This window comes from Protomyctophum parallelum, assembly GCF_964188405.1.
Source record: "Protomyctophum parallelum genome assembly, chromosome: 9".
Taxonomy (NCBI): domain Eukaryota; kingdom Metazoa; phylum Chordata; class Actinopteri; order Myctophiformes; family Myctophidae; genus Protomyctophum; species Protomyctophum parallelum.
The window spans coordinates 41,306,033-41,333,532 of record NC_139706.1 but is presented as its reverse complement, the minus strand read 5'-3'; the positions used below and the strand labels follow the sequence as shown (position 1 = coordinate 41,333,532).

The following is a 27,500-nucleotide window of genomic DNA, read 5'->3' as shown; positions in this document are numbered from 1 at the left end:
CAGTACAGTATGCGTAGTACAGCACAAATAATACAGTACAGTATGAGTAGTACAGCACAAATAATACAGTACAGTATGAGTAGTACAGCACAAATAATACAGTACAGTATGAGTAGTACAGCACAAATAATACAGTACAGTATGCATAGTACAGCACAAATAATACAGTACAGTATGCGTAGTACAGCACAAATAATACAGTACAGTATGCGTAGTACAGCACAAATAATACAGTACAGTATGAGTAGTACAGCACAAATAATACAGTACAGTATGAGTAGTACAGCACAAATAATACAGTACAGTATGAGTAGTACAGCACAAATAATACAGTACAGTATGAGTAGTACAGCACAAATAATACAGTACAGTATGCGTAGTACAGCACAAATAATACAGTACAGTATGCGTAGTACAGCACAAATAATACAGTACAGTATGCGTAGTACAGCACAAATAATACAGTACAGTATGAGTAGTACAGCACAAATAATACAGTACAGTATGAGTAGTACAGCACAAATAATACAGTACAGTATGCGTAGTACAGCACAAATAATACAGTACAGTATGCGTAGTACAGCACAAATAATACAGTACAGTATGCGTAGTACAGCACAAATAATACAGTACAGTATGAGTAGTACAGCACAAATAATACAGTACAGTATGAGTAGTACAGCACAAATAATACAGTACAGTATGAGTAGTACAGCACAAATAATACAGTACAGTATGCGTAGTACAGCACAAATAATACAGTACAGTATGCGTAGTACAGCACAAATAATACAGTACAGTATGAGTAGTACAGCACAAATAATACAGTACAGTATGAGTAGTACAGCACAAATAATACAGTACAGTATGAGTAGTACAGCACAAATAATACAGTACAGTATGAGTAGTACAGCACAAATAATACAGTACAGTATGCGTAGTACAGCACAAATAATACAGTACAGTATGCGTAGTACAGCACAAATAATACAGTACAGTATGAGTAGTACAGCACAAATAATACAGTACAGTATGCGTAGTACAGCACAAATAATACAGTACAGTATGCGTAGTACAGCACAAATAATACAGTACAGTATGCGTAGTACAGCACAAATAATACAGTACAGTATGCATAGTACAGCACAAATAATACAGTACAGTATGAGTAGTACAGCACAAATAATACAGTACAGTATGCATAGTACAGCACAAATAATACAGTACAGTATGAGTAGTACAGCACAAATAATACAGTACAGTATGAGTAGTACAGCACAAATAATACAGTACAGTATGAGTAGTACAGCACAAATAATACAGTACAGTATGAGTAGTACAGCACAAATAATACAGTACAGTATGAGTAGTACAGCACAAATAATACAGTACAGTATGAGTAGTACAGCACAAATAATACAGTACAGTATGCGTAGTACAGCACAAATAATACAGTACAGTATGAGTAGTACAGCACAAATAATACAGTACAGTATGCGTAGTACAGCACAAATAATACAGTACAGTATGCGTAGTACAGCACAAATAATACAGTACAGTATGAGTAGTACAGTACCAGTAGTACAGTATAGTATAGTACAGTATGAGTACTACAGTACAGTACAAGTAGCACAGTACAGTACAGTATGCGTAGTACAGCACAAATAATACAGTACAGTATGCGTAGTACAGCACAAATAATACAGTACAGTATGAGTAGTACAGTACGAGCAGTACAGTACAAGTACTATAGTACAGTACAAGGTGTCACTGTTGAGTAGCCAAACACACACACACACACACACACACACACACACACACACACACACACACACACACACAGTACAGTACAGAGTACAGTGCTGTACAGAATACAGTGTAGTACAGTACTATGGTACAGTATGAGTAGTATTGATTGATTGATTGATTGAAATATTTATTAAAGGTATATTCAGTGATTTCACTTAATTCAAATATCACTTATTTTTTTTGTTTTGTTGTGATAATCCTCTCTACTATAGAGTGTGCTGACCATATAAGGAGTTCCTCCCTGTCCCCAGTTAACCCCTGGGGGTCAAAAAACCTTAAGTTTCGCTTTTGGCTCTCTATCCCGATTGGATGAAAGGCTTAGGTCCCAGCCAAAAACGAAACCTAAGGTTTTTTGAGTGAAATCACTGAATATACCTTTAACAGTTTGTAGAATTTACAGTACATTTTAAGCACAAACTCAATACAAAGACTGTTAACTGTGAGTGGACGACCCAATTAAGCATTACACTTGTTTACAACAGGGTCCACATTGTTCAATTCAACAAAGAATTACAGTATAGTACAGTGCTGTGCAGTACAAGTAGTACAGTATGAGTAGTACAGTACAGTACAAGTAGTACAGTATGAGCAGTACAGTACAAGTAGCCTACTATAGTACAGTACAAGGTGTAACTGTTGAGTAGCCTAACACACACACACACACACACACACACACACACACACACACACACACACACACACACACACACACACACACAAACACACACTACCACCACTCAGTTCAGACAGGTCTGATTTTTTTCTCTGTCATTTGGAACAAACTCAAGGAACCATGAATGAGGGTTTGACTCAAGTACTGGGGGACCCAGAAGACGCTGTGGTTCTATGCATTCCCAAAAATGTTTTAGTGAGCAATGTTTTAACATTAGCGTGGAGGGCTTTCTTCGCTCACAATGTGCTTGGCTGAGACTGGCCAATGGGGAAATCATTCTCTTGGAATAAAATTAAGCGAATCAATGGTCCTTGCAGCGGATGGGATTTCACTCTTTTATGCCCGACATCCGTCCCTGGAGCCCAGCCGGGGTGCAGGGAGGTGAGGGGGGAGTTTGTGTTGGATTGGAGATGCCAGTTCCACGACAGGCTTCTTAACCACATTATTAAACCGCGTTACCCAGGCGAAAAATAAATATATTTAGTATACTTTTTTAAAAGTATACTAAATGTACTTATTTGTACTTGAAACTATTTGATTTTAAATTGTGCTATTTTGAAACTACTTAAGTTGTACTTTTTATACTTAAGTTGCACTTAAGATGTGCTAAAACATATCTTAAATATATTTTTTCTATACTTTTTAACCCTTTTGTGACCAAAAAAATAGTGTTAAATTGAAAATATACTTCCAGTATCCCAAGTATACTTTTGAAAAGCATACTTAGATTATATTTATAGTGTATTTTCGAATATATCGAGTGTATATCAAGTATTAAATAAATGCATTTAAAATATACTACCAATGTGTTAATAGAATAACATTATGAACTAATGTGCTTAAAATATACTTTGTTATCTTGAATACACTATCAGATCTACTTAAACATATCTTAAATATATTTTTTCTATACTTTTTAACCCTTTTGTGACAAAAAAATTGTGTTAAATTGAAAATATACTTCCAGTATCCCAAGTATACTTTTTCCGATGAGTGAAAAGCATACTTATATTATATTTATAGTATATTTGTATAGTGTATTATAAGTGTATATCTATATATATATAGATATACATATATATATATATATATATATAAGTATTAAATAAATACATTTAAAATATACTACCAATGTGTTAATATAATAACATTACAAACTAATGTGCTTAAAATATATTTGATAGTATACTTGAAACTAATACAAGTATACTTCAAATTAATGACTTTTATACTCCAAATAAATTTTAACCATTATATATAATATATATGCAAATATATGCAAATTTATACTTTTCCAAAGTATATATATATATATTATATATACACTTCGGAAAAGTATAAATCTGCATATATTTGCATATATAACTCTTAATTGGAGCAACCATGTTACTATAACCGTGTTCTGGGCACATCATTATAGATGACAGTTTTCAAAAAGTTTCCAAAAGTTTTTTTATCAGACAAACTTCGTTTTCTCTGAAGCACTATTTTTGAATCCATATGCATCCATATAGCCTACTGGTGCGTGACATTACCCAAAAATAGCAGATCTACAAAACGTTAGCCATCGACTGGCGAGACTTTTTCTTTTTTTATCAACCGGTCTAGACCGGATCACACAGCGATTTAGAAACACAGGCTTTCCTCCGAGGTGGAAAGCCTGGTGATGTGAGGTTAGGTAGTGCTAACACTGCTAAGGATTTGTAGAGATGCAGGAATCATTTACACCCAGCATATAGGGTTCCGTTTAACTGATTAAGTGGTAAATGTTGGACTAGACAGAGAGGCGTCCGTGCACGCCAGATGTCTGTCATTGTCAGAGGTTACAGGGGCCGCTGAGATTGCCGACCCCTCGGGCGAAGTGGTGGAAAAAGGGCTTCCTCTGCCAGCCCACGGGCACACGCTAACCGTTGCCTCCAGGCATTTACCACCCCAGAGTAAACATAGCTTCCGGCATTTAGCTCCATACAATGTTAACATAGCTTCCAGCATTTAGCTGTACAGTGTCAACATCCCTTCCGGCAAGGACTGTCTGTTTCCTCTTCATTTGCATAGCCTTATTGCCTTATTGTGTGAAACGATCCTCAGAGACACCTAATGTTGACGCGTGTTACCGTGCTGGACTTATTGCTCTCATTAAGGAAGCATATTAACTAGACCGGGAAGAGGTCTAGGACAGTGTGCATGTGTGTGTTCTTCTATTACTTGTGAGTGCCAGAAGTCTCCAAAATGATGGTAGAATTTGAGAAATAGACATTGTGAGGACAATTTGTCTGGTCCTGGTGGTTTTTATTTATTATTAATTTATTTTAAGTTAGACTCACAATTAGTAAAAGATTCTGGGTTGGGGTGGAATTAGGCATTTAGAGATTAGATTTAGGCTTAGAGATATACTGATTTATATATTGATTTACAGGAAATAGCCGTGCAAGCTCACAACACGTCAGTGGCAGCACGGCATGTTGTGAGCTTGTAGATCGGCCATCTTCGTCTTTGTGCACGTGTTGGTGCATGCACAAAAACAATGGCTTGTCTTGGTTGTTTTGCTTATCGTTTTATTTATTAGCCGATTAAGACATGAGACCAGATTTTACAAATGTCTTCTAAATCATGTTTCTATATCAGTGGTTCTCAAACTATTTCATGTCAAGGACCCCCAAAATATTTTGTATTTGGCCGTTGACCCCTATCTGAAAATATGTTGTTCCAGGGACCCCCCCCCAGAAGCAAAGATATGAGTTAAAACGTTCGCTGTCAAAGAATATATATTCAAAGACTTGCACACGTTTTCAAGATATACAAGCAGATACACAAGCTTGGCACTCGGTGCTGCGCTACGAGCTTGTAGATCTGCTATTTTTCATGAAGCATAAAATAATGATTAATGTGGTTAAACGCTACGGTGACACAAATGCCTTCCAGTTGGTGCCAAAGAAGTGACTTTGCTCCATATTGTGGGCCACAAATTATTTGTGGCATGTGGTTACGTGGCACATCAAACCACTGCAGGACACACTCTTATCCGTAGCACAAACACGGGCCAAATCAAATCTCCACAGCTGTGTAAGAACCTATTGTACCAAAGAATTTCTTGGCAGCCCAGCTCGCCTCACAAATCTCACGGATGCTTCGGCATAACCTCCTTTTTATTGTCTGTCTGTCTGTCTGTGTGTGTGTGTGTGTGCGTGCGTGCGTTCAGACAGTGCAATCAGATACTGCAATCTGTGCCTCGCGTAAAAGTGAGTGATGATCGGGGAAGAGTATGTGTGTGTGTGTGTGCTCGCGTGCATGAGAGAGAGAGAGAGCGAGCGCACGCGTGTGGTCTTACTCTGTTAATCAAAGTCGTCTTCATGCATCTGGGCTCCATTACGCCCTGCTGGAAAATATTGATCTCCCGTTCCACTGTCCACATGGACATGTGATCAGAGACGCCGTGCTAACCGCACGGCTCAGGATTAAATGTACCGTTCTGGGATGGATAAAGCCTTCATGGAGGCTTATTCCTTTTTGTAATTCTTTGCCCCATCGTCGCTGTCGGGCGGAAACCTCCTATCTCCATGTTTCTTCGTCAATGAATGCCTACTTTGTCACGAGGCTTGCGTAAATTGCCGCGTTCTGTGCTTGTAGATCGGCTATTTTCACAGTTTCCGAACACTTTTTGTCTTCTGAAAAGTAAGGGTTTTGGACATGTAAGGTTTCCCACCCAAAAGCGAGGATGTACAGAGCGGTTGGACTGGCCTATTGGTCAAGCGTAACCTATCACACAGACCCTTTCCACCGGTTGGTTCCCAATAGGAACAGGTTCAGTTATGTTTGGTTCTTAGTCCATGAGCCAGAGCTCCGAAATTGGTGAAAAACTAGACCTACCTGTATATTAAATTGTTTATATAGGATCAATACAAGTAAATTAATACATGATAACCCTTCCACAGTAGTAGCTTTTTCATATTTTCGATTATGTTGCATATTTTCCTACATAATGCCTCATTTGCATATTTAAACATGTAAAGTTTGTTATATATTTGATACAGTCCGTTTCTAGCGAAAATGTAACTAATTTGGCTGCAGTAACATTAGCGTTCTCTCACAGTCAGTTGATTCTTCATATCCATATCCAACGGCCGGGATGATTTGTTTATTTTTCAAACACAGTTCTTATATGAGGCACAAAAAACACTTATTGGGCTAAAAACAGCCATAGACGTCATCACAAATGTGAAGAGGTCAGCACATTTGGGCTATGGCTATGGCCGTTTTTAGCCCACGTTTTTAGTCTCACATGCTACTTATAGAATGATGAATTTGTGTTTTGCCTTATAGGATGTTAATGGTATGGTTACATATTATTATGCTATTAAATTACTCAAATTGCTCAACGTGTAACCTTTAGCAACCACGCTGAATTTCATCCATTAGGCCTATACATAACATTTATATCATAAAAGTTTATACTAATCACCATTTCTGGGTTCATTAAATTTGCCCGAGCTGCAGTGAAACTGCTCCATGCTAACTGCTATGTCTCTCTACCCATGGGATGAATGTTTAACATTTCACGTACCGTAGGTATAATTACTTCGTTAAAAAGGCTACTGCCTTTGGAAACATTTCAGTGATGTGAAATTGACTTAATTGCTCCCAAACTGAGCATTCATTAGGCCCGTTCTGTAGCCTTTTTTTTGCTGAGTTTTCATTTCAATAATTCATAACAAGGGAAGAAAGAATACGGTCTCGTAACCTCCTACAACACAGGAAAAATATCACAGTGTGTGTGTGTGTGTGTGTGTGTGTGTGTGTGTGTGGATCCCCACACGGTTACTCTGTCATTTCTCGACCGTTTCGGTCACGGGGCGGCTCGCCGGAACCGGGGCGGCACCCTGGCCGCATTCCTGTTGGTCTGGAACTTCACACGGAGTTGCACCACTCACTTCACACGGGTGTGATATTTTTTCCCAAATTGACTTACCTTTTAAGTAGTCACAGAATATTCATCTTCACTACGATCGCACCCCGGACCGTTTATTACGAGAGCGCCATTTCCTGCATGGTCCCCGGGGGGGTCCCCGGAACATCCAGACCCCCGTCTAGGCGGCCGGCCTGATTCCAACGAGCCTTCCCGCGTCTGAAACGGTCGAGAAATGACAGAGTTACCGTGTTGCAGCTTTCCGTGGTTGGACAGACACGTGCACATAATAGGGACACACATAGCTGCGTAATGGAGCGGAGTTTTTCTAACATGGAACTGGATGGGAGGCGTTCATTCCATAGATGAACTGGATGGGAGGCGTTCATTCCATAGATGAACTGGATGGGAGGCGTTCATTCCATAGATGTGGAACTGGATGGGAGGCGTTCATTCCATAGATGAACTGGATGGGAGGCGTTCATTCCATAGATGTGGAACTGGATGGGAGGCGTTCATTCCATAGATGAACTGGATGGGAGGCGTTCATTCCATAGATGAACTGGATGGGAGGCGTTCATCCCATAGATGTGGAACTGGATGGGAGGCGTTCATTCCATAGATGAACTGGATGGGAGGCGTTCATTCCATAGATGAACTGGATGGGAGGCGTTCATTCCATAGATATGGAACTGGATGGGAGGCGTTCATTCCATAGATGAACTGGATGGGAGGCGTTCATTCCATAGATGAACTGGATGGGAGGCGTTCATTCCATAGATGAACTGGATGGGAGGCGTTCATTCCATAGATGAACTGGATGGGAGGCGTTCATTCCATAGATGAACTGGATGGGAGGCGTTCATTCCATAGATGAACTGGATGGGAGGCGTTCATTCCATAGATGAACTGGATGGGAGGCGTTCATTCCATAGATGAACTGGATGGGAGGCGTTCATTCCATAGATGAACTGGATGGGAGGCGTTCATTCCATAGATGAACTGGATGGGAGGCGTTCATTCCATAGATGAACTGGATGGGAGGCGTTCATTCCATAGATGTGAAATGAAGTTAATTGCTCTCAACCCACAACTCAGGGAAAACTAGAAAAAGTGCCCTTCTGGGCACAGGTCTCCACCAGGATTCTTCCTCAGCCTAGTGGGAATATGCGTGCACAGTTTTATCGCAATGGGACGCTGCGTTGAGGAGTTGTGGCGATTTGTACAAAGCGGGCTACTCCTGAAAACTGTAGGAGCCAATCGTGGCCAATCAGGATGGAATATGAGAAATCAAACAAACCTGTCTTGATCACATGACTATGGAGATCATGTGTACCGATTTGCGTGAAATTTGGATAAAATCTGAAGGAGTAATAATAGAAAATGTGTTTTACATATGTCGGCCTCCTGGTGGCGCTATAAAGAGCAGATGTGAAAAATTCCAGACAAAGGTTTTTCCTTGGCCTCTAGGGAGTTGGCATACAAAGTTATCCACAGATCCGTGCAGTTAGAGGTAAAAACACTTTTCGGCCAGTTATAGCACCACCTTGAGGCTGAGTTGAAATTGTTCATGTGGCATTTCGTCCTCGGCCTAGTGGGAATGTGGGTGCACAATTTCAGGGAAATCACGCGATGTGTTCATGATTTGCAGCATTTTGTTTGAAACTGAGCACTCCTGTGAACTTTGGAAGCCAATGTTAACCAATCAGGATGGAGTGTAAGAAATCTGAAAGACCCGTTTCGTTGAATGGCTCTAGAGAGACTGTGTACCAATTTGCGTGATGTTTGGACAAAATCTGTAGGTGTACTGTGCAAAAACTTGTTTTGCACAAAGCGGCCTCCTGATGGCGCTATAACAGGCCGTTCTGGAAAGTTTGGGGCAGAGGTTCATCGTTGGCATCCAGGGAGTGTGTGTGCAAAATTTGGCATCGACCGGGTTAACAGTGGCCGAGATTAGCTGCTCACGGACGGACGGACACACGGACGGACACACGGACGGACGGAGTGCAAAACATACTCTCCCCCCATGCCTTCGGCCTGGTGGAGACAACAAAGCACAGGGTTGTGTATGTCATAACATTGATCAGGCAGTGGATCAAGATGGTAAACATTAATTTATTCGTTTTTGAACTTCAACGCTGTGAAGCTGTGTGTTATTTGAGCCAGGCTTATTAATATAGCCTAACCCAACAACATACAAGCTGGCTTGGGTCGGATAGTAATCAGTATTGTCGCTGTCAGGCACAAATCTCCTACCGGTACCTCTATAATTAAAGGTTTGAAATGTTCTTTAATAAATCGGTGCTATTTGCCTGTGGGTTTTACAAATATTGAACCAATGAAAGTGCTTTTTTAATAACAACTCCAACAAATAAAAATAAAAACTTACCAAGTAACTTTATCCAATGTGCTTTACATAGATTGTGCATTACATTTGTTCACACACAAGGCGCCAACCTGCATATCAGGAGCAATCCGGGGTTCAGTGTCTTGCTCATGGACACTAACTCTGGAGGCTCCCGAGATTGAACTGGTTCCCATCCGGCTGCTCTACCGGCCACTCTACCCCTGAGCCACTGTGCAGTGTGCAACTCAGGTCTGTTTTACTAAGTCTAGAGGGTCCAAGTGGCCAAAGTAACTTTGGTTGTGAAATAAAAACACAAAAGGTTAGAATGGAGATATAGAGGGTATGCGCATGCATAAAGTGAGTGGCAAATCGAGTGGCAAAGTAAGTGAGTTGTTCAATGCAATCAGATAAGACCTTTCTGTTTGGATGTATGGGCTGTAATGGTGAGAAAGTCGTTTTTGACAATCAGTAGGCGTTCCCGCATAACTTCCTGGTATGATGATGATGTCACGCTCATCCCTCTATAGGAGGTCAGACTAAAAGGGCTAAAATACATAATGGAGAAACGCATGCACGCACGCACGCACGCACACACGCACGCACACACACACACACACACACACGCACGTGAATAATAATATACAGTGTATCATCCATTATTCAGCTTGACAATGTGTTGTGTTCCTAGGTTGCATGCGGAAAAGAGCTGATCTACAAGCTCACATTGCGTCGCAGTGTGACGCATTGTGAGCTTGTACAGTAGTTTAGCTATTTTCAGCATACTACCAAGCATAACATGACTTGTCTTTTAGGGGGCTGTTGTTCTCAAGGTTGTACTTTATTGGTACATCTTGTGTATATAAGAGAAAAACCTATTTTTGTTTAGCTTAGGCCTGTGCAGATGTTGTTGATATATATATATATTATATATATATATATATATATATATATATATATATATATTCCTGTCAGTTGGTCAGGTGTATACTTGACACATTGAAGATGGTGCCCGCCCCCACATTTGCATACTAAGTAAGGTGTGAGGTCCGCCCCCAAATTTGCATACTGAGTAAGGTGTGAGGTCCGCCCCCACATTTGCATACTAAGTAAGGTGTGAGGTTTGCAAGCCCTATTTAGGCTGTGGTGAGGGGTAAGACACCTGTTGGTTGACAATGGCAATAAAGCTATTTGAAGCAGACAGTGCACCAGCTTGGACACTACTGTATGCCACCATCTTTGTTGCGGTTTGGGCATCGTTGCAGCTATCTCTCTCCATTAGGAGAAAGAATGGTCCTAAAGGTTACGGCTTATAGAATTGAGTCTAGACTTATTTTCTCATACTGTACACCACAACAGAAAGATGCTCCACTGTCCCAGTTATTACGGACAGTTGTATGAATAAAGGAGCAGTGTTTGCAGGCACATGGAAATCCACAGTCCCTCCAGGTGCATCTCTCCCATACGATACCAAGGATGACCTTTGGAGCACTTCTATAACTAGAAAAAGTGCCCTTCTGGGCACAGGTCTCCACCAGGTTATCCACAGATCCGTGCAGTTAGAGGTAAAAACACTTTTCGGCCAGTTATAGCGCCACCTTGAGGCTGAGTTGAAATTGTTCATGTGGCATTTCGTCCTCGGCCTAGTGGGAATGTGGGTGCACAATTTCACGGAAATCACGCGATGTGTTCATGATTTGCAGCCTTTTGTTTGAAACTGAGCACTCCTGTGAACTTTGGAAGCCAATCTTAACCAATCAGGATGGAGTCTGATAAATCTGAAAGACCCGTTTCGTTGAATGGCTCTAGAGAGACTGTGTACCAATTTGCGTGATGTTTGGACAAGATCTGTAGGTGTACTGTGCAAAAACTTGTTTTGCACAAAGCGGCCTCCTGGTGGCGCTATAACAGGCCGTTCTGGAAGGTTTGGGGCAGAGGTTCATGGTTGGCATCCAGGGAGTGTGTGTGCAAAATTTGGCATCGACCGGGTTAACGGTGGCCGAGATTAGCTGTTCACGGACACACGGACACACGGACGGACACACGGACGGACGCAGTGCAAAACATACTCTCCCCACATGCCTTCGGCCTGGTGGAGACAATAAACCATGCTGCATGCCTCAGTCAGCCATGACCATGACAGTACACCCCGTCTATTGTTGTGAAATGTGTTATTTCTCCCGGTGTCAATGGAAATGGCACAAACCTTATGTAAACCCTAGCATTTGTATGTGTCACAAGGGTGAAAGGCAAATCTAAAAGCCTTTAGATGTGCTTTTTTCTCGAGCGAGCGAGCGTGTGTGTGTTTGTGTGGGGGTGTGTGTGTGTGTGTGTGTGGGGGGGGGGGGGGGGGGGGGGTTTGGCCGATTCTAAAAGTGCCTTCCAATCGCAGATTACTATGAAAACCTGCAAAACCATAAGTCCGTCCGTCCGTCCGTCCGTCCGTCCGTCCGTCCGTCCGTCCGTCTGTCACGCCTTGTGACATGCTCCATTACTTTCCACCACTGAAGACTATACAGTAGTTTACAGTAGTGTAAGAAATTACTATGCAATAATGCCCGAGGCCACCACCAGGGGAAATCAACAAGCAATGTCTATTTACTGAAATGACGTTGAAAGTAATTGTTTGTGTACTTTTTGGCTTTCAGATATTTGACACGTGACCCTCACTCTGCAAAGTCTGCATAACAATAGCTGACCTTCAAATCTGCTACATATTACATAGATGCAAATTAGTCCCTAATAGGTTTTCATAAAGGGATCATGCATGCTATTTGCGAGCTAGAGAAAAACATGCACTAGCAGGGATGTCAAATTCCTTTTAACTGTAAAATGGAATTCCTGTAAATGTTTCAATGCATATATTAATTTAGCAGAGTTTTGTCTCATCTCATTAACCCGATATATTTCTGAGCCCTTTGATAGTGCACTTTTTTATTTGTTTGGGCTGATTTCCGGACAGGCAACCGGACAGGCAAAATTGAATTGCATGCAGAAGAGAGTAACAGTAAAACATATATCATTTTTTTATGTAATACTTAAAATGGAAGATAAATCAGCAACACTATAAACGAGAGGTGGAAATGTTTTTTAAGGCCCAGACACTCGATTTCTCACTTCTATCAAATCCCAGGCGCTACGGTGGCTGAATATGATATTGACTACAATATGGCTCCAACAAATGAAATATTGCAAATTCCTTTTATGAGAAGGGGCTGCTACGGATCGTCATAAATGATGAAAATGAGATTGAAATTGAAAAGTTCTTTGGAACAAACATCATAAAAGTGTTTTGCTTTATTTATTTATTTTCCTTCCCACAGTCCAATGATGCCTTGTTCCTCGCCTCCTCACATTGAATTCATCAGGTGCTCGTGTATAGGAGAAGTGATTGCGTCTTCTCAAATGTCACGGCGTGGCCATTTGTCTCGTTTTGACAGCCGTTGCGGGGCCATAACCGTAGCCTCTTTGAATTGTCCGCAGATCTCTCGCGGTGGTCCCCAGGAGGAGGAGGAGGAGGTGCGTGCAGCGCAGCGCAGCGCAGTGGGGCAAGAAGTCTGTCCTTAGGAAGCATTTGTGCCAGTGTTTAACCCATTTTGACCTTCCAAAAATGTCTTCTACATCCTGACAGTTTTCTGAAAAAGCTATGTTTCTATGTCAGTCGTTCTTCGATTAAAAAAAAAATAGCTAAAGCACAACATGATGCTAACACAAAAAGGGGTTCCCGCTCAAAATGGGTTAAAGAGGCCTGTGCAAAGAGTCACAATCTCATGCAATATTCATAACGCAAACTCCCATTTAATAAGACGGATAATGGTAATTAGATCCCGAGTGAGAGTGTTTCCCTTTCGTTATTGCAAATTTGCTCAATGCCATCTGACACGTCTTGGCGGCAAATGGATATAGATGGCCTCCTTAACATACAGAGGAGGGGAAAAAATGAACGAAACAGAGAAAACAACCCGCATGTCCTCCGGCTGTGACTTAAAGAGAGCGTGGAGCTACGGTAGTCATCCGGTGGCATGCACTTAGCTATACGCTGATAACATACATGTCAGCGTGTTGTTATTATGTGTCCCGTCCATGGCGTTAAGGAATTGAGCATCGCCGGCGATACACAATGAGAATACCATGCCTCTCCGATGTCCTCCGGGGGGCTTCTTGTTCAATTATTAAATGGTCACTTTAGCGAGCATATCAGCTGAATGGCTTTACCGTTGTCACACCGATATGACCCAGGCTTCCTGTAGCCTTGGATTTGTAGCAGTGCTGCTACAGAACACACTGTCTCTGTGGACGTCATCTCCTCCATAATTAGTTTTTGCACATTCCCATTGGGCCGTTATTACCACGGTGTATCATGTATACCCGGCAAGACTAGTATTACTATCATATTGTACATTCTCTTTCCAAATGCATCCCCTGAACACATTCAGAGAAATGTATTACAGGCCTGCATATTGCACATTTATCTATTAGTGTTTTTGGTGTTTTTTAATACCCACATAACCATGAATGAATGCCAGTAGGAATTGGCATGAACCTCTTTCACTGCATAGGCATTATGTGATGAATGAAAAGTAGCAGAAAGACACAGACATCGATGGCAGAGACTGAAGCAGGGTGTGTGCAATACGCAGCCTGATTTAGCTAAACACAGTTTGCCAATAGTAACCAGGTCTACAAGCTCACAACATGCCGCGACCATAGAGTTATAAGAGGGTGGACTGCACCGCCCCCCCAGCTATTCATTTCGATGGAAGTTGCTCAGTGGCGTTTGAAGTACCCGGAAGTCTGCCGGATCTTTGGCTCGAGCGCAGTCTCAACATCGAGGTCACTTATTTATGACACACTTTTGTGTCATGATGTCACTTCCTGCAGTTTTCAGTGAATGGCGGCTTCAACGTTGACCAGCCGCTCTGGGGGCCTGGTCGGGACACGCTGTGAGCTTGTAGATCGGATATTTTTGGCAAAGCAATTTCGTGCGGAGGGAATTTTGATTATCAGTCCTGGATCTTCAGCTGACTGGTAACGTACAGTACGCGCCATGGGATTTATGGACTACACTAGAGTTACACCTTTCAACTAAACATGTACCTGTAGGGTTGAAGTGCTTAATGTACCATGTGTACTGTGAGGCCTGAGCATGACACTAGAGTGCTCCAGGCAGCGTGCTGTGCATGTGGATCTGTCATGGTGAAGCTTAACTAAACCGTACAGAGGCTGAGGCAGGGTGCACGTCATGTATGGGTTCCCTGTAACAGCGTATGACCGAAGCTGGGGAAAGATGTGATTGTGAGATGTTGAGCCACTCTGTACCTTAAAGGATATTCTGCCATCAATACGTACCATCATTTTATCAATGTCTGCGTGGTTCACAGCCATATTTAATGCAGATACAATGTATTATTTTTAGATTTCAAGCATGTATTTGTTGCACATCTTGTCCTTGATTGAAATGTTACCAAATGTAGGCCTACCTGAATAATTGATTCAATGTTGTTTAAACATCATTGCACGTTGCTAAGCCTTGTACGTACATTTTATTACATCTATCCTTTTTCCGAGGATTACTTTTGGCTTGACTTTTTAATGTTCATTAAAACACAATGATAACCCAATAAACAATGGTGGGCAATATCGTCAAGTAGGCCTACACAGACCCAGTCATAGTCACTGGGCTCAACGTGCCAGACCACCCCGTAAAGTCCTTTAATTTCCTGTCTCTCTCTCTCTCTGTAATCTTTCAGGTGTAATGGGTGAATACGAGCCCAAAATCGAGGTCCATTTTCCCACATCGGTCCTGGCCGCCAAAGGAGTGATCGTGCGACTGGAATGCTTCGCTTTGGGAAAGTGAGTAAAACAGAGATAAACCCTCACAGCTTAATTTTTTTTACAGCACTATCTTACAATCTGCATCCGACCCAGACACCACATTATCACATAGCTAGAAAGTAGAAACATATTTTCCTTGTTGCAAGGCTGCGGGATGTTTTTTTGCTTTGTTTTGCATTATTCCATCACCTGAATAGGATTCAGAATGTCTCCAGGGTGGGATGTTTAAAGCCAAATTCATGCTCCCGTTGCATGCACCCCAGAAATAGCAGACCTACAAGCTCACAATGTGTCGCGTCCGCAACACATTGTGAGCTTGCAGGTCGGCTATTTCCGTCGCGCTGCACCGTCGCGCGGCGAAGTATGAATCTTATAGTGACCGCACAGAGATGGCCCCGGCAGCATCACGGACAGACAAGACAGACTTGTATAGATGGCATGTTAGTCCATAGAGGGTACACAAACCATCAGGACAGAAGCCGAAGGCCCCAGGGAAACTATGTGTCCCTGATAATTGAGAGCCCTTAATGTAGAAATGTATTCAGCGTGCTTTCACTGTCTGTTATACGGATGTTTCCATTAAACCGTTGGGAGAGTATTGCCGTAAGCAAAAAAAAACACGTTAAAAAATGTGCGGTGTTCATTTAAACTCTTGAGCCTTATACGGGTGTCGGGTTCCATTGTAGAGTTAAATTACCACTTCAGATTTGACTGTGTGCACAGACAGTTAACTCCCTACCTTATTATGGCTGTTAGTTCTTATCGCTGCGTTTGCAAAATGATACCCGCGCCGTACACACGAATGCACGCACGCACGCACGCATGCACGCACACGCACACGCACACACACACACTTGCAGACACTAGATTAGATTAGATTCCTTTTGATGAGCTTGGTATTCAAATGATTGCGCTCGCTGAACTGTGCAAAGGCCACGGCTGAAAATAAAAATGACCTTAATGCAACAAAATCTAAATCCAATCCACACAATGTTCATGAAGAAACTTAATTGAAATACTTTTTTCCTTCTCCTTTATAATTTGTTTTCCGCCAAAGCGAAAGCTGAGTGGTTTTTACTTTGTGCTAAATGATTTTCATTTTTACAACATAACAATAAGCCCCTACGTCATTCCGTTTGTAATTATTTGCCATGAATTATTCATCGCCCGAATCCTATCTTTAAGTGCAAACAATCGCTAATCTACAGACGTCTTAAGAACCCTTGATTTTGTTGCTGTTCTTTCCGGCAATTAACTAACCACATTGCGATCAGTCGTTTTCGGAATATAGACATTGCAGCTCTCTCTCATACATAGCTCCCCCCCCCCCCCCCCCCCTGTGAAACTAAGCAGGCGTTTTGGATGCTTGTCAAACAGGCAAACAGCCCGAGACCTAGCCCTCTGCGCCGCTGCCTTCTCTCTCAAATTAATTTGCGTGTGATGGCTTACAGCTGGATGGTGATCCCGGTGACTTACCCTTTTTACCCACAGATGAATGATTGATCAATTGCACCCCATTAGGAAATGCCAGTCTTTATATAGCCCTGAAAATGAAGTTTAAATGGCTTTTGTTCTGCTGTCGATCAATATGTATGATGCCCCCACTGACTGTGGCAGGACAGGGGGAGGCTGAATGCCAAACAGGACTGGTGTGACGTGATGCTGTGTCAGTTATGTCTGTGGTGCGGCAAAGGCTTTTCATTTCATCTGTGTGGCTGCTGATGTGCAGCATATTTTTCATTATGGGGGCGGCCATGGCTGAGACTAGGAATCTGAGGGTGGCTGGTTTGACCCTAAGTTCGTATACCGTACAAGTGTCACTGAGCAAGACACTTAACCCCGATTACCTTCTGAGCAGATCTTTTTTTTTAAGAGCCACTGCAGCCATTGGTACTTTACTAGCACACGTAACGTATGCCACGTGTCCGCTCTGACTCTTCCTTGTTTTATTTCTGGGTTATTCAGTGAGGTGGGGGCTGTTGTTGTGCATGAGCACAGTCATCGTTAGCCGTAGCTCATACCCCTTATCATTACAAACAGTTACATGTGCTCAGCGATGCAAACTTACACATGTGCTCAGCGATGCAAACTTACAAATGATTTACGATCGTCGGGATGCGCGACAGCTTTAGAGATACAGTGCTTTGAAAATCCTGTTATAATGGAGGCTCAATGGAGCTGGATTTAAAAATCCCATAGCTGGTGGGGACGGAGGCTCTCCATATAATCGGAGCAATGCGAAAAGGTAAATTGACGCTCACAGCTTTCATATGGGCGGCTGTGGCTCAGGAGGTAGAGCAGGTCGTCCAATAATCCCTTGGTCGGCGGTTCGAATCCCGGCTCCTCCTGTCCACATGTCGAAGTGTCCTTGGGCAAGACACTGAACCCTACATTGCCTCCAATGAGTTGGTCGGTGTGAGCTTGCCACCATTGGTGTGTGAATGTGGGGAGTGAGGACGCTGGCGTCGACTGTTCACCGCTTCACCTCCCAATGTATGAATGAATGAACCATTGTAAAGCGCTTTGAGCACTTGGAAAAGCGCTATAAAAATGCAATTCATTATTATTATTATTATTATATATGGAGTATACGGCTGTCTACAGACATGTATGTAGTTAGCACCTTTAGTACCTTTAGCTTTAGCTACGATTATGAACGTAGAAAGCAGAGAAAAAGTTAAGTAAAACATTTGAGTAAGTTTTCTACCACTGACTGGGTAAAGCTGTAAAGCAATCAGCCCTCCCGCAATGACCATAACATACCCCTTTTGTCATTATATGTAACCTATGTACAGGATAGAGCCACACGATTACAGCAAAAATGATCTTGATTATTTATCACAATTGATTAGAATGATTGATGATCATTTTATCCATTGTTTCATACTGTGCTATATCATATGATCTGTATAATGGCCTCTGTGATCCTGTTGGATGTGGACAATGGACATTGCATAAAGTGTGTAGCTTGTATGAGCTTGTAGATCTGCTATTTTTCAATAGCTAAATTATAACATAATGTATGTAACCACCAAAAGGGGTTCCCGCTCAAAATGGGTTCCGGTAAGCATCAACCATCGTTTTAGATTGTGTTGGCTATTCAAAAATAGCTAGATAGCCTACAAGCTCACAGAGTGAGAGATTTGACACCTGGTCTGATTTTCAAAATCACATTTGAATTGGACGATCAAACCCTCTTGTGCCATTATGTCCTACATTGGATCCAGAACCAGAAAAGAAGCCATTGTCTTACATTGGACCCATTTGTACGCTCTTTGTTTAAAATGAAGATTTGGCTTGTACATGGGGGCTTTGCTAATTACACTGTGTTGTGTATCTTAGTCCTAAATGGTAGGTTCCTTACAGTTATTAACAGAGGGATCAATAATTGACGTACAAAAAACAGCACAACAACACTCCAAGCAATATTGCAGAAATGTGGTTCTGAAATCTCATGCAATATTCAGCCTTTATGAGGCAACAGCCAGACATAATAATGTCAACCCTCTCTACCTGCTGTTATGTCTGACCCATCATTATGCCCATTATGAGACATTGTCTAAGCACAATTGTAGCGGCTCCTAGCCAGCAGAAATATGACAACGCTCCAACAGATGTCTTTAAGGTCGTTTTATTTCTTCCCATTAGACACCGTGAAAACTGTAACACAAAACATACAAATATTCTTTTAAACCACCATGAAGTATGCAATGTGAATGTCCTTGTTGTAACTGTCGGTCAATCATGATTTCCGGGTATGGGTAAAAAAACAAGATGAAACGTAAACAAACAATCGACGGAACTACAACACTTATTTACAAACACAGAAACCAACAACATGCAACGTACCGTGTGCGCCTTCTGCCGATTCTTTTAGGAGCTACTCGACATTCTCTTATATTTATATTTAACCGTCTTCCTGCCATTGCCGAAGCCCTTCGGCAATTGAAGCATTAATTTGATATTAACGCTTGCTGCCATTGCCGAAGCCCTTCGGCAATTGCCCTTTATTAGTGCATATGATTGATCAAGCCATAATGCTACTCACGTTAGCCGGTTAGCTAGCACTGTTGTTAGCACTGCACTGGATCGTTCATATTAATTCACCGTCGCCATAAGAATCCATTCTATCCATTTCTTTCAATCGCCTGTATCTCCTATTCCTTGTCCCAGATGGCATTTTTGGTCAAAACAGCGTTTCTTTGACGGCACGAGCCGACGTTGTGGAGTGCAAAAATGTACCGGCATTTTTCGATCATGTAAACAAAGGTTGTCTTGGCAACGTAAAGCTGGCAGGGATAAGCTCACTTCCGGTTGAGGCAAAATGTGGCTTTTCAAAATAAGAGCTCAAATTAAAAAAATGCTGGCATGAATTAGGTCCTAATTTCTCAATAAATGGCAGCAGTAAAAGGGTTAAGGACACTTTGTGGCGTGAGCAGAGCTCCTCTCAACCCCGCGACTCAGCTTGAACTGCCTGAGCCAGCTCACACCGGTGTCATTAATGCTACTCACAGGCTCTTCCTGCACGCCCTCAACACGTCATAATTAACCAGGCACCACCCACGGCATGTAAATACAATGTACCCAAGAAATGTACCTCTAATGTTCACATTAGCAATAAAAATAGAATAGAAAATAGAAATAGAAAATTACAAAATCCCATTTGCTGGGACAGTTACAACAATGAAACAGTGATTTGTACAGTGCAATGATCACAGTGACACTGTATCTGAGCATTTCTGTAGGCGTGCAGTGAAGTGAAGCCTGACGCTAGCCTACATTCTTGTTTTAGTCTACCATAACCTTGCCATCTGTTATCACCATATGTCCCCCATACCACCCAAACGACACATCCAGACATAGCAAAGTCATGCACCTACAAATCAAAGTAATTTTGTTCACATGCACTGAACACTGTATACCAGTGCTTCTCAAACATTTTCATGACAAGGCCCCCCAAATTGTTTTGGCTGTGGCTCTGGCTATTATGACAGTGCTTCTCAAACGTTTTCATGTCAAGGAAGGACCTCCACAATTGTATTTGGCCACAGACCCCAAGAGAAATGTTGTTCCAGGGAACCCTAGCTCTGGTCCATAGCCTTAAGGCTATGGAACTGATTGGCTTCCTGCCTCGCATGAAATGCAGACCAGCCTCTCCTCTGTAGCGAAAACACAAATGTAATGTTTTACCTACTCACCAATACAAAGACGGGTTGTGTAATTAGAAAGCCTTACGTTCCTTAGTGGACGCACTTTGAGCCCTCCACCACACGTATAAATGCAAGTTTTGGCCAGAAAGGGATTTTGTTTTCACCGGGAAAAATACTAATTTTAGTTACTCCACTGGACCAGAGCTAATTAAGGGAGCCCCAGAAGCAAAGATTTGTATGCTTAAATGTTTTTATACATTTGCAAGAATGTTCACGGTAAAAAAGCAGATCTACAAGCTCATAGCTCTGACACTTTCCCGATTTTAATGGGTTAAAGTTGTTTGGATAAAAGTAAAGTGTCATAGAAATGCAGAACATTTGCTACACGGAATCCATGCAATAATTATGTTCTTGTGATGTCAGTTCCCATTGAATCCGCAACCGTGACCTGCGCAGGCGTTGACAAAAGCTATATACAGTAATTGTACAGTAACTGGAAGACAAACTGCATGGTCAACTCATGGCTGCTTGCAGCAGTTATCCCTGTGTCGTAATCAGTGTATTGGTCAAGTTCATTCACAAGGGCAGTGGTTGAAAAACCTACTCAAATGTTTTACTGAAGTAAAAGTATCAATAATTAAATGTACAATTTACTCTATCTCTACCGCTAGCTGTTAGCATAAACCCCAGCTCCAGGGGCCAGCATACACGTTCACTTTAGAAGTCGGCTCAAAAATGGCCGATTAGTTACCACTTCCGGTTCACAGGGGCAAATCACGGGGTCTTCTTCTTGGCCTTTTTTCATGCATTCTGTTGGCACTGGCGCCACAGCGCCGGAGTCAATGGAGGCATGGAATGGAGTTACAGTACAGTACTTAAATATACTTAGTTACTTTCCACCACTGCACAAGGGCAAAGGCATGGGTATTGCGACCTTGATCTATGTGTTCACAGAAAGACAATGAAAGCAAAGCTGTACAAAGCAAGAAATAGGGAGAAATATTAATAAAGAATGCGATCTATGTTCAATAGCGGGTGACAATGTACGTACAGTATCTCGTTACGGACAGGCATAGTGGAGTTAGTACAGTGTATTATGCTGGTTGCTGTTTTAGGTTTACAGAATTTGGAAATAGAACAATGCATAAATATTGCAGTACAATTCTCTGAATTGACATATACTTTATAGTATACTGTAGCACTTTGGATATGGCTAATTAATATGGCTGTGGGGTGTGGATACGAAGGTATTATGCAGTTTATGCCGGCATATTCCAGGGATACGGACACAGTTCCCTGCGTTCAGAATTTTTAGGAGGGAATCAAACCTCACCCTGGCAGGGCTTGTTTTCATCGGTCCACTGTGCAGAAAATCCATTGTCACTGGGAACCATAGTAACAACAGTTTCCTGTCATCTCAGGTTAGAATGGTGGTTTTGTGTTGCACGCCAGTTCATTTTCACAGATTGATTGGTTGGAGATTGGCCATGGTAAAAGTCACAGCGTCCAATGCAAGCTCTTTTCTGAATGTTATATGGTGGCATCAAATTATTTTTGGTGTGAGGAGAACCGCTATCTGTATACTCCCGGGGTTTAGAAAAGGCCTTTTCAGAAGGTAAGTGTCAAGTACTTGACACGGCCACTCAGCTCTCACCCGCTCGCAGGATTGCTCCAGTCGGCTTGTCTCCCCGCCTGCCTGCCTGGCTGGCTGGCTTGTGTGGTAGTCCCTGTGACAACAATGCAGCTGGTTAAGCATTGCCTGTCAAACAAAGATTGCACTATTGTTCGAAAACAATCATAGACTATATCTAAAATATAGATGAAAGGGGTTGGATAAATTGGATTACAATTATGAATGAACCATAGTGTGTTCAGTAGCGTAACCAAAATGACATTTTAGGGAGGCAAAAATATGCAGATTTTGCACAATCAGAAACAAGTTTTCAAAGAGACTGTACTGCCAGGCGAATACAGGTCCACTCAGACCCCCACACCTGACACCCCAAGAGTCAAAGGCATACAATTACATTCCTATGGATGAGGGTCGCACTACAGCATGGACAAGCCCCTGAATGGATGAGGGTCGCACTACAGTATGGACAAGCCCCTGAATGGATGAGGGTCGCACTACAGTATGGACAAGCCCCTGAATGGATGAGGGTCGCACTACAGCATGGACAAGCCCCTGAATGGATGAGGGTCGCACTACAGCATGGACAAGCCCCTGAATGGATGAGGGTCGCACTACAGCATGGACAAGCCCCTGAATGGATGAGGGTCGCACTACAGTATGGACAAGCCCCTGAATGGACGAGGGTCGCACTACACTACAGCATGGACAAGCCCCTGAATGGATGAGGGTCGCACTACAGTATGGACAAGCCCCTGAATGGACGAGGGTCGCACTACACTACAGCATGGACAAGCCCCTGAATGGATGAGGGTCACACTACACTACAGCATGGACAAGCCCCTGAATGGACGAGGGTCGCACTACACTACAGCATGGACAAGCCCCTGAATGGATGAGGGTCACACTACACTACAGCATGGACAAGCCCCTGAATGGACGAGGGTCGCACTACACTACAGCATGGACAAGCCCCTGAATGGATGAGGGTCACACTACACTACAGCATGGACAAGCCCCTGAATGGACGAGGGTCGCACTACACTACAGCATGGACAAGCCCCTGAATGGATGAGGGTCACACTACACTACAGTATGGACAAGCCCCTGAATGGACGAGGGTCGCACTACACTACAGCATGGACAAGCCCCTGATTGTATGAGGGTCGCACTACACTACAGCATGGACAAGCCCCTGAATGGATGAGGGTCGCACTACACTACAGCATGGACAAGCCCCTGAATGGACGAGGGTCACACTACACTACAGCATGGACAAGCCCCTGAATGGACGAGGGTCACACTACAGCATGGACAAGCCCCTGAATGGACGAGGGTCACACTACACTACAGCATGGACAAGCCCCTGAATGGACGAGGGTCACACTACACTACAGCATGGACAAGCCCCTGAATGGATGAGGGTCGCACTACACTACAGCATGGACAAGCCCCTGAATGGACGAGGGTCACACTACACTACAGCATGGACAAGCCCCTGAATGGACGAGGGTCACACTACACTACAGCATGGACAAGCCCCTGAATGGACGAGGGTCACACTACAGCATGGACAAGCCCCTGAATGGACGAGGGTCACACTACACTACAGCATGGACAAGCCCCTGAATGGACGAGGGTCACACTACACTACAGCATGGACAAGCCCCTGAATGGACGAGGGTCACACTACACTACAGCATGGACAAGCCCCTGAATGGATGAGGGTCACACTACACTACAGCATGGACAAGCCCCTGAATGGACGAGGGTCACACTACAGCATGGACAAGCCCCTGAATGGATGAGGGTCGCACTACACTACAGCATGGACAAGCCCCTGAATGGACGAGGGTCACACTACAGCATGGACAAGCCCCTGAATGGATGAGGGTCGCACTACAGCATGGACAAGCCCCTGAATGGATGAGGGTCACACTACAGCATGGACAAGCCCCTGAATGGATGAGGGTCGCACTACACTACAGCATGGACAAGCCCCTGAATGGACGAGGGTCACACTACAGCATGGACAAGCCCCTGAATGGATGAGGGTCGCACTACACTACAGCATGGACAAGCCCCTGAATGGGCGAGGGTCACACTACAGCATGGACAAGCCCCTGAATGGGCCAGGAGCTGCCCACTATAATTGCCTCTGAATTTGTTATGCAGCAGCCGAATCTTACACCTCACTGCTCTGTGCTCCCTCATATATTTATTATTTATGTATTTATTAAACCAAATGGCCTGGAAGGACAGATTCAAGTAAACAGTTAACTTATTTTATTTCTCACGGGGTGAGTAATCGATAGAAAAAAAGTATCCCTTCAAGGTTGCTGTCGGGCATAAACCTCTATAGTATAGATGTGCTACTTTTGCTATTTTTGAATTTGCGTCCTGAAAAGTAACAGTTTTGGACCTAATGAGGATATTAGGATATTCTCCTTTATATTTGTCTTGCCTGGCTGATGCATGCTTGACGTCAACATGCATGTCGATCAACACTTAAAAATGTACAGATCTGCTGGCACGCTTTGTACCTCTGTGTCTTTTGTTGAGCAAGTTACTAAAAAACAGTAATATATTACCTATTACTCGTTACTAGCAGGGAGCACGCCAGAAACGGCGAACACGGAGGGTTAAATTAGTACCCTATAGCCCGCCAAAGGTGGCTTTCTCGTGTTCCAGGGTTTACATTCTTTAATCCATATTTTGATCCGATTGTATCGTTAGCCACCGATCGCTAACACAACACCAAGTAAGATATTTGGCTCTTCAAAGTAAGTGTTACGCGCGATAAAACCCTGGTAGTACGCTGTTAATTAATGGCGGCGGATTAAGAGCTAGTAAGTAATAGGGTATACAAATATATAATTAAAAAAAATCTTCGTCTTCATCCTACTAACTGATATGGCTGAACATAGTGAACAGGACTAGTAGGACTAGTCTCTACACGGTCGTCGTCGTCGTCGTCCGCCCTGCTCAGCCGGGGTGTCTGATGGACGAAAGGAACTTTTGTACTTTTACTCAAGTACATTTTGAATTCCGGACTTTTACTTGCAACAGAGTATTTCTACACTGCAGGATTTTATAATTGTACTTAGTAAAACATGTGAGTACTTCTCCCACCACTGATCACACCTCATCGCTGCCAGGGCATGTGCCGGTTTCCTCATTCTGAATTTTGATTGGATTAAAAAAAGAAAAACGAAAAGAGAATGCCCTGTTTTCCATCTCCACCCATGGGTTGATTGATGGGTCTGCTGGAGCCTTCAATGATGTCACATTTCCATCTCTCACAGGCCTGTCAGTGGACATACTAGCTCATACAATGTAGTAAGACGTTCTCTGTGCGTGCACGTGCTGCTGCACATCTATCATGTGGATCTATAGCAGCGTGGTGTGATGGATGGGCCTCTGGCTCTGACACTAATCATAAAAATCTCTGGTGCAATGGTGACCTCACTTGAATAGTGTCGGTGGGGGGGCGTTGCTTCGGAATACCTTGAATATCGCTGCTGTCATGGCAGAATCCTCCCATATCCATATTCAAACCCCCCCCCCCCCACAATAAACGCCCTACTTGGATCATATACAGCGTCGCATATAAGTGTCAAAATAGCAGATCTGCTACTATTAGTATTTTTAAAAGGGATACCTGATGAATGTTGTAATAGACCGAAACAATTAAACTTTAGACTACTGCTATACAGCAAGTGAAGACATTGTGCAGGACTTCATTTATCTCTGTATTCTTCAAAGTAACAGTTTTGGACGTGTGAAGTTTCCACCTGACAGAGACGATATCGTCCATGTCCCGGGTTGTAAATATAGATCATTGGAGTGGATCGCAAAAAAGTTTGTCATCGGTTTATGTCTGCCAACATAACCACGGAAATGAATTCACGCACAGTAGGTCAGGTCAGAATTTGTACTGGACCTCAAATCAGGCCACTTATTTTATTAATGTTGGTGAAATAAAGCTCCCTTTCCAAGGCATAGAGCGGCGAATTAAACCGCCCTATTGGTTCACCAACCTATGCCACATTTGCTGCGTCGTTTGTAGATCTGCTAATTTCAGAAGATTGTTATGCATTTGAAAATACTTTAGTACTTTAGTACTTTTACTTTAGTAATAACATTGAATTTGGACTTTTCTACACTGCAGTATTTATACTTTTACTTCCACCACTGGTGCGTTAATGCGATCTCTCCTCTCCTCTCCTCTCTCCAGTCCCGTTCCAACCATCACGTGGAGGAAGATCAATGGCAACATCCCCGCCAAAGCCCGGCTGCGGAAGTCCCAGGCCGTGCTGGAGATCCCCAACATTCAGCTGGAGGACTCGGGAACGTACGAGTGCAAGGCCGAGAACCCACGGGGAGGCACGGCCTTCAAAGGCCATCTGCAGGTCTACAGTGAGTCCAGTCAGTCAGTCAGTCAGTCCATTGTTCTTCTGTAACATCGTGTTCTTCTTTCACTTCAGAGTGCACCGAAGAATTGTCTTGAGATGAGTTGAACCTGTATAGGTTCTAGCAGTTTTTATTTGATTTAGATTTTTGTACTTTTGTATTTCTCACGTGTGTGTGTGTGTGTGTGTGTGTGTGTGTGTGTGTGTGTGTGTGTGTGTGTGTGTGTGTGTGTGTGTGTGTGTGTGTGTGTGTGTGCGTGTGCGTGTGCGCGTGCGTGCGATATACAAGCAATTTAGACATGTGTACAATGGGTTAAAGTATAACTTAACAAATTTGCTAGTGAGAACCTAACATCTGAAGCGGAGCCGTTACGCATGGAAAAGAAACCCAGAACCTATGAAATATGTTAACATGGTTCACTTAGTTCTTGTAGCCTCAAAGAGACCCAGGAGAGACAGCGCGCAATACATATGAAGCTGCATTCCAGGCACGTGTAAATCCTCTTGCAAATGGCAAATGCACCCTCTCCTTTTAATTTTTTTCCCTTCTGAATTTGATTGAATGATTATGGTCAGAACAGTTGCCCGAGCAGAATGGAAGTTCAAACTACCAGCTGACCTGTGCAAATTACGTCCAGCGTGAGCCTGTTACAAATGAGTTTCCCTTCTGTCCCTGTGATGTGGAGAGAATGGAAGATGCCGAGGATCACAGGGCCTTGGATGCGCTGTCCGCGCCAAGGCTGA

General features: G+C 43.0%; 1 protein-coding gene across 1 annotated transcript in view; it reads left to right on the top strand.

The window, feature by feature from the left end:
* cntn5 (contactin 5) overlaps positions 1-27,500 on the top strand; it is a 278,248-nt gene that overhangs the window by 178,397 nt on the left and 72,351 nt on the right. Inside the window, exons 8-9 of the mRNA XM_083773470.1 lie at positions 15,480-15,582; positions 26,582-26,763. Coding sequence (XP_083629596.1) covers positions 15,480-15,582; positions 26,582-26,763 — 285 coding nt within the window. The remainder of the gene's footprint in view (positions 1-15,479; positions 15,583-26,581; positions 26,764-27,500) is intronic.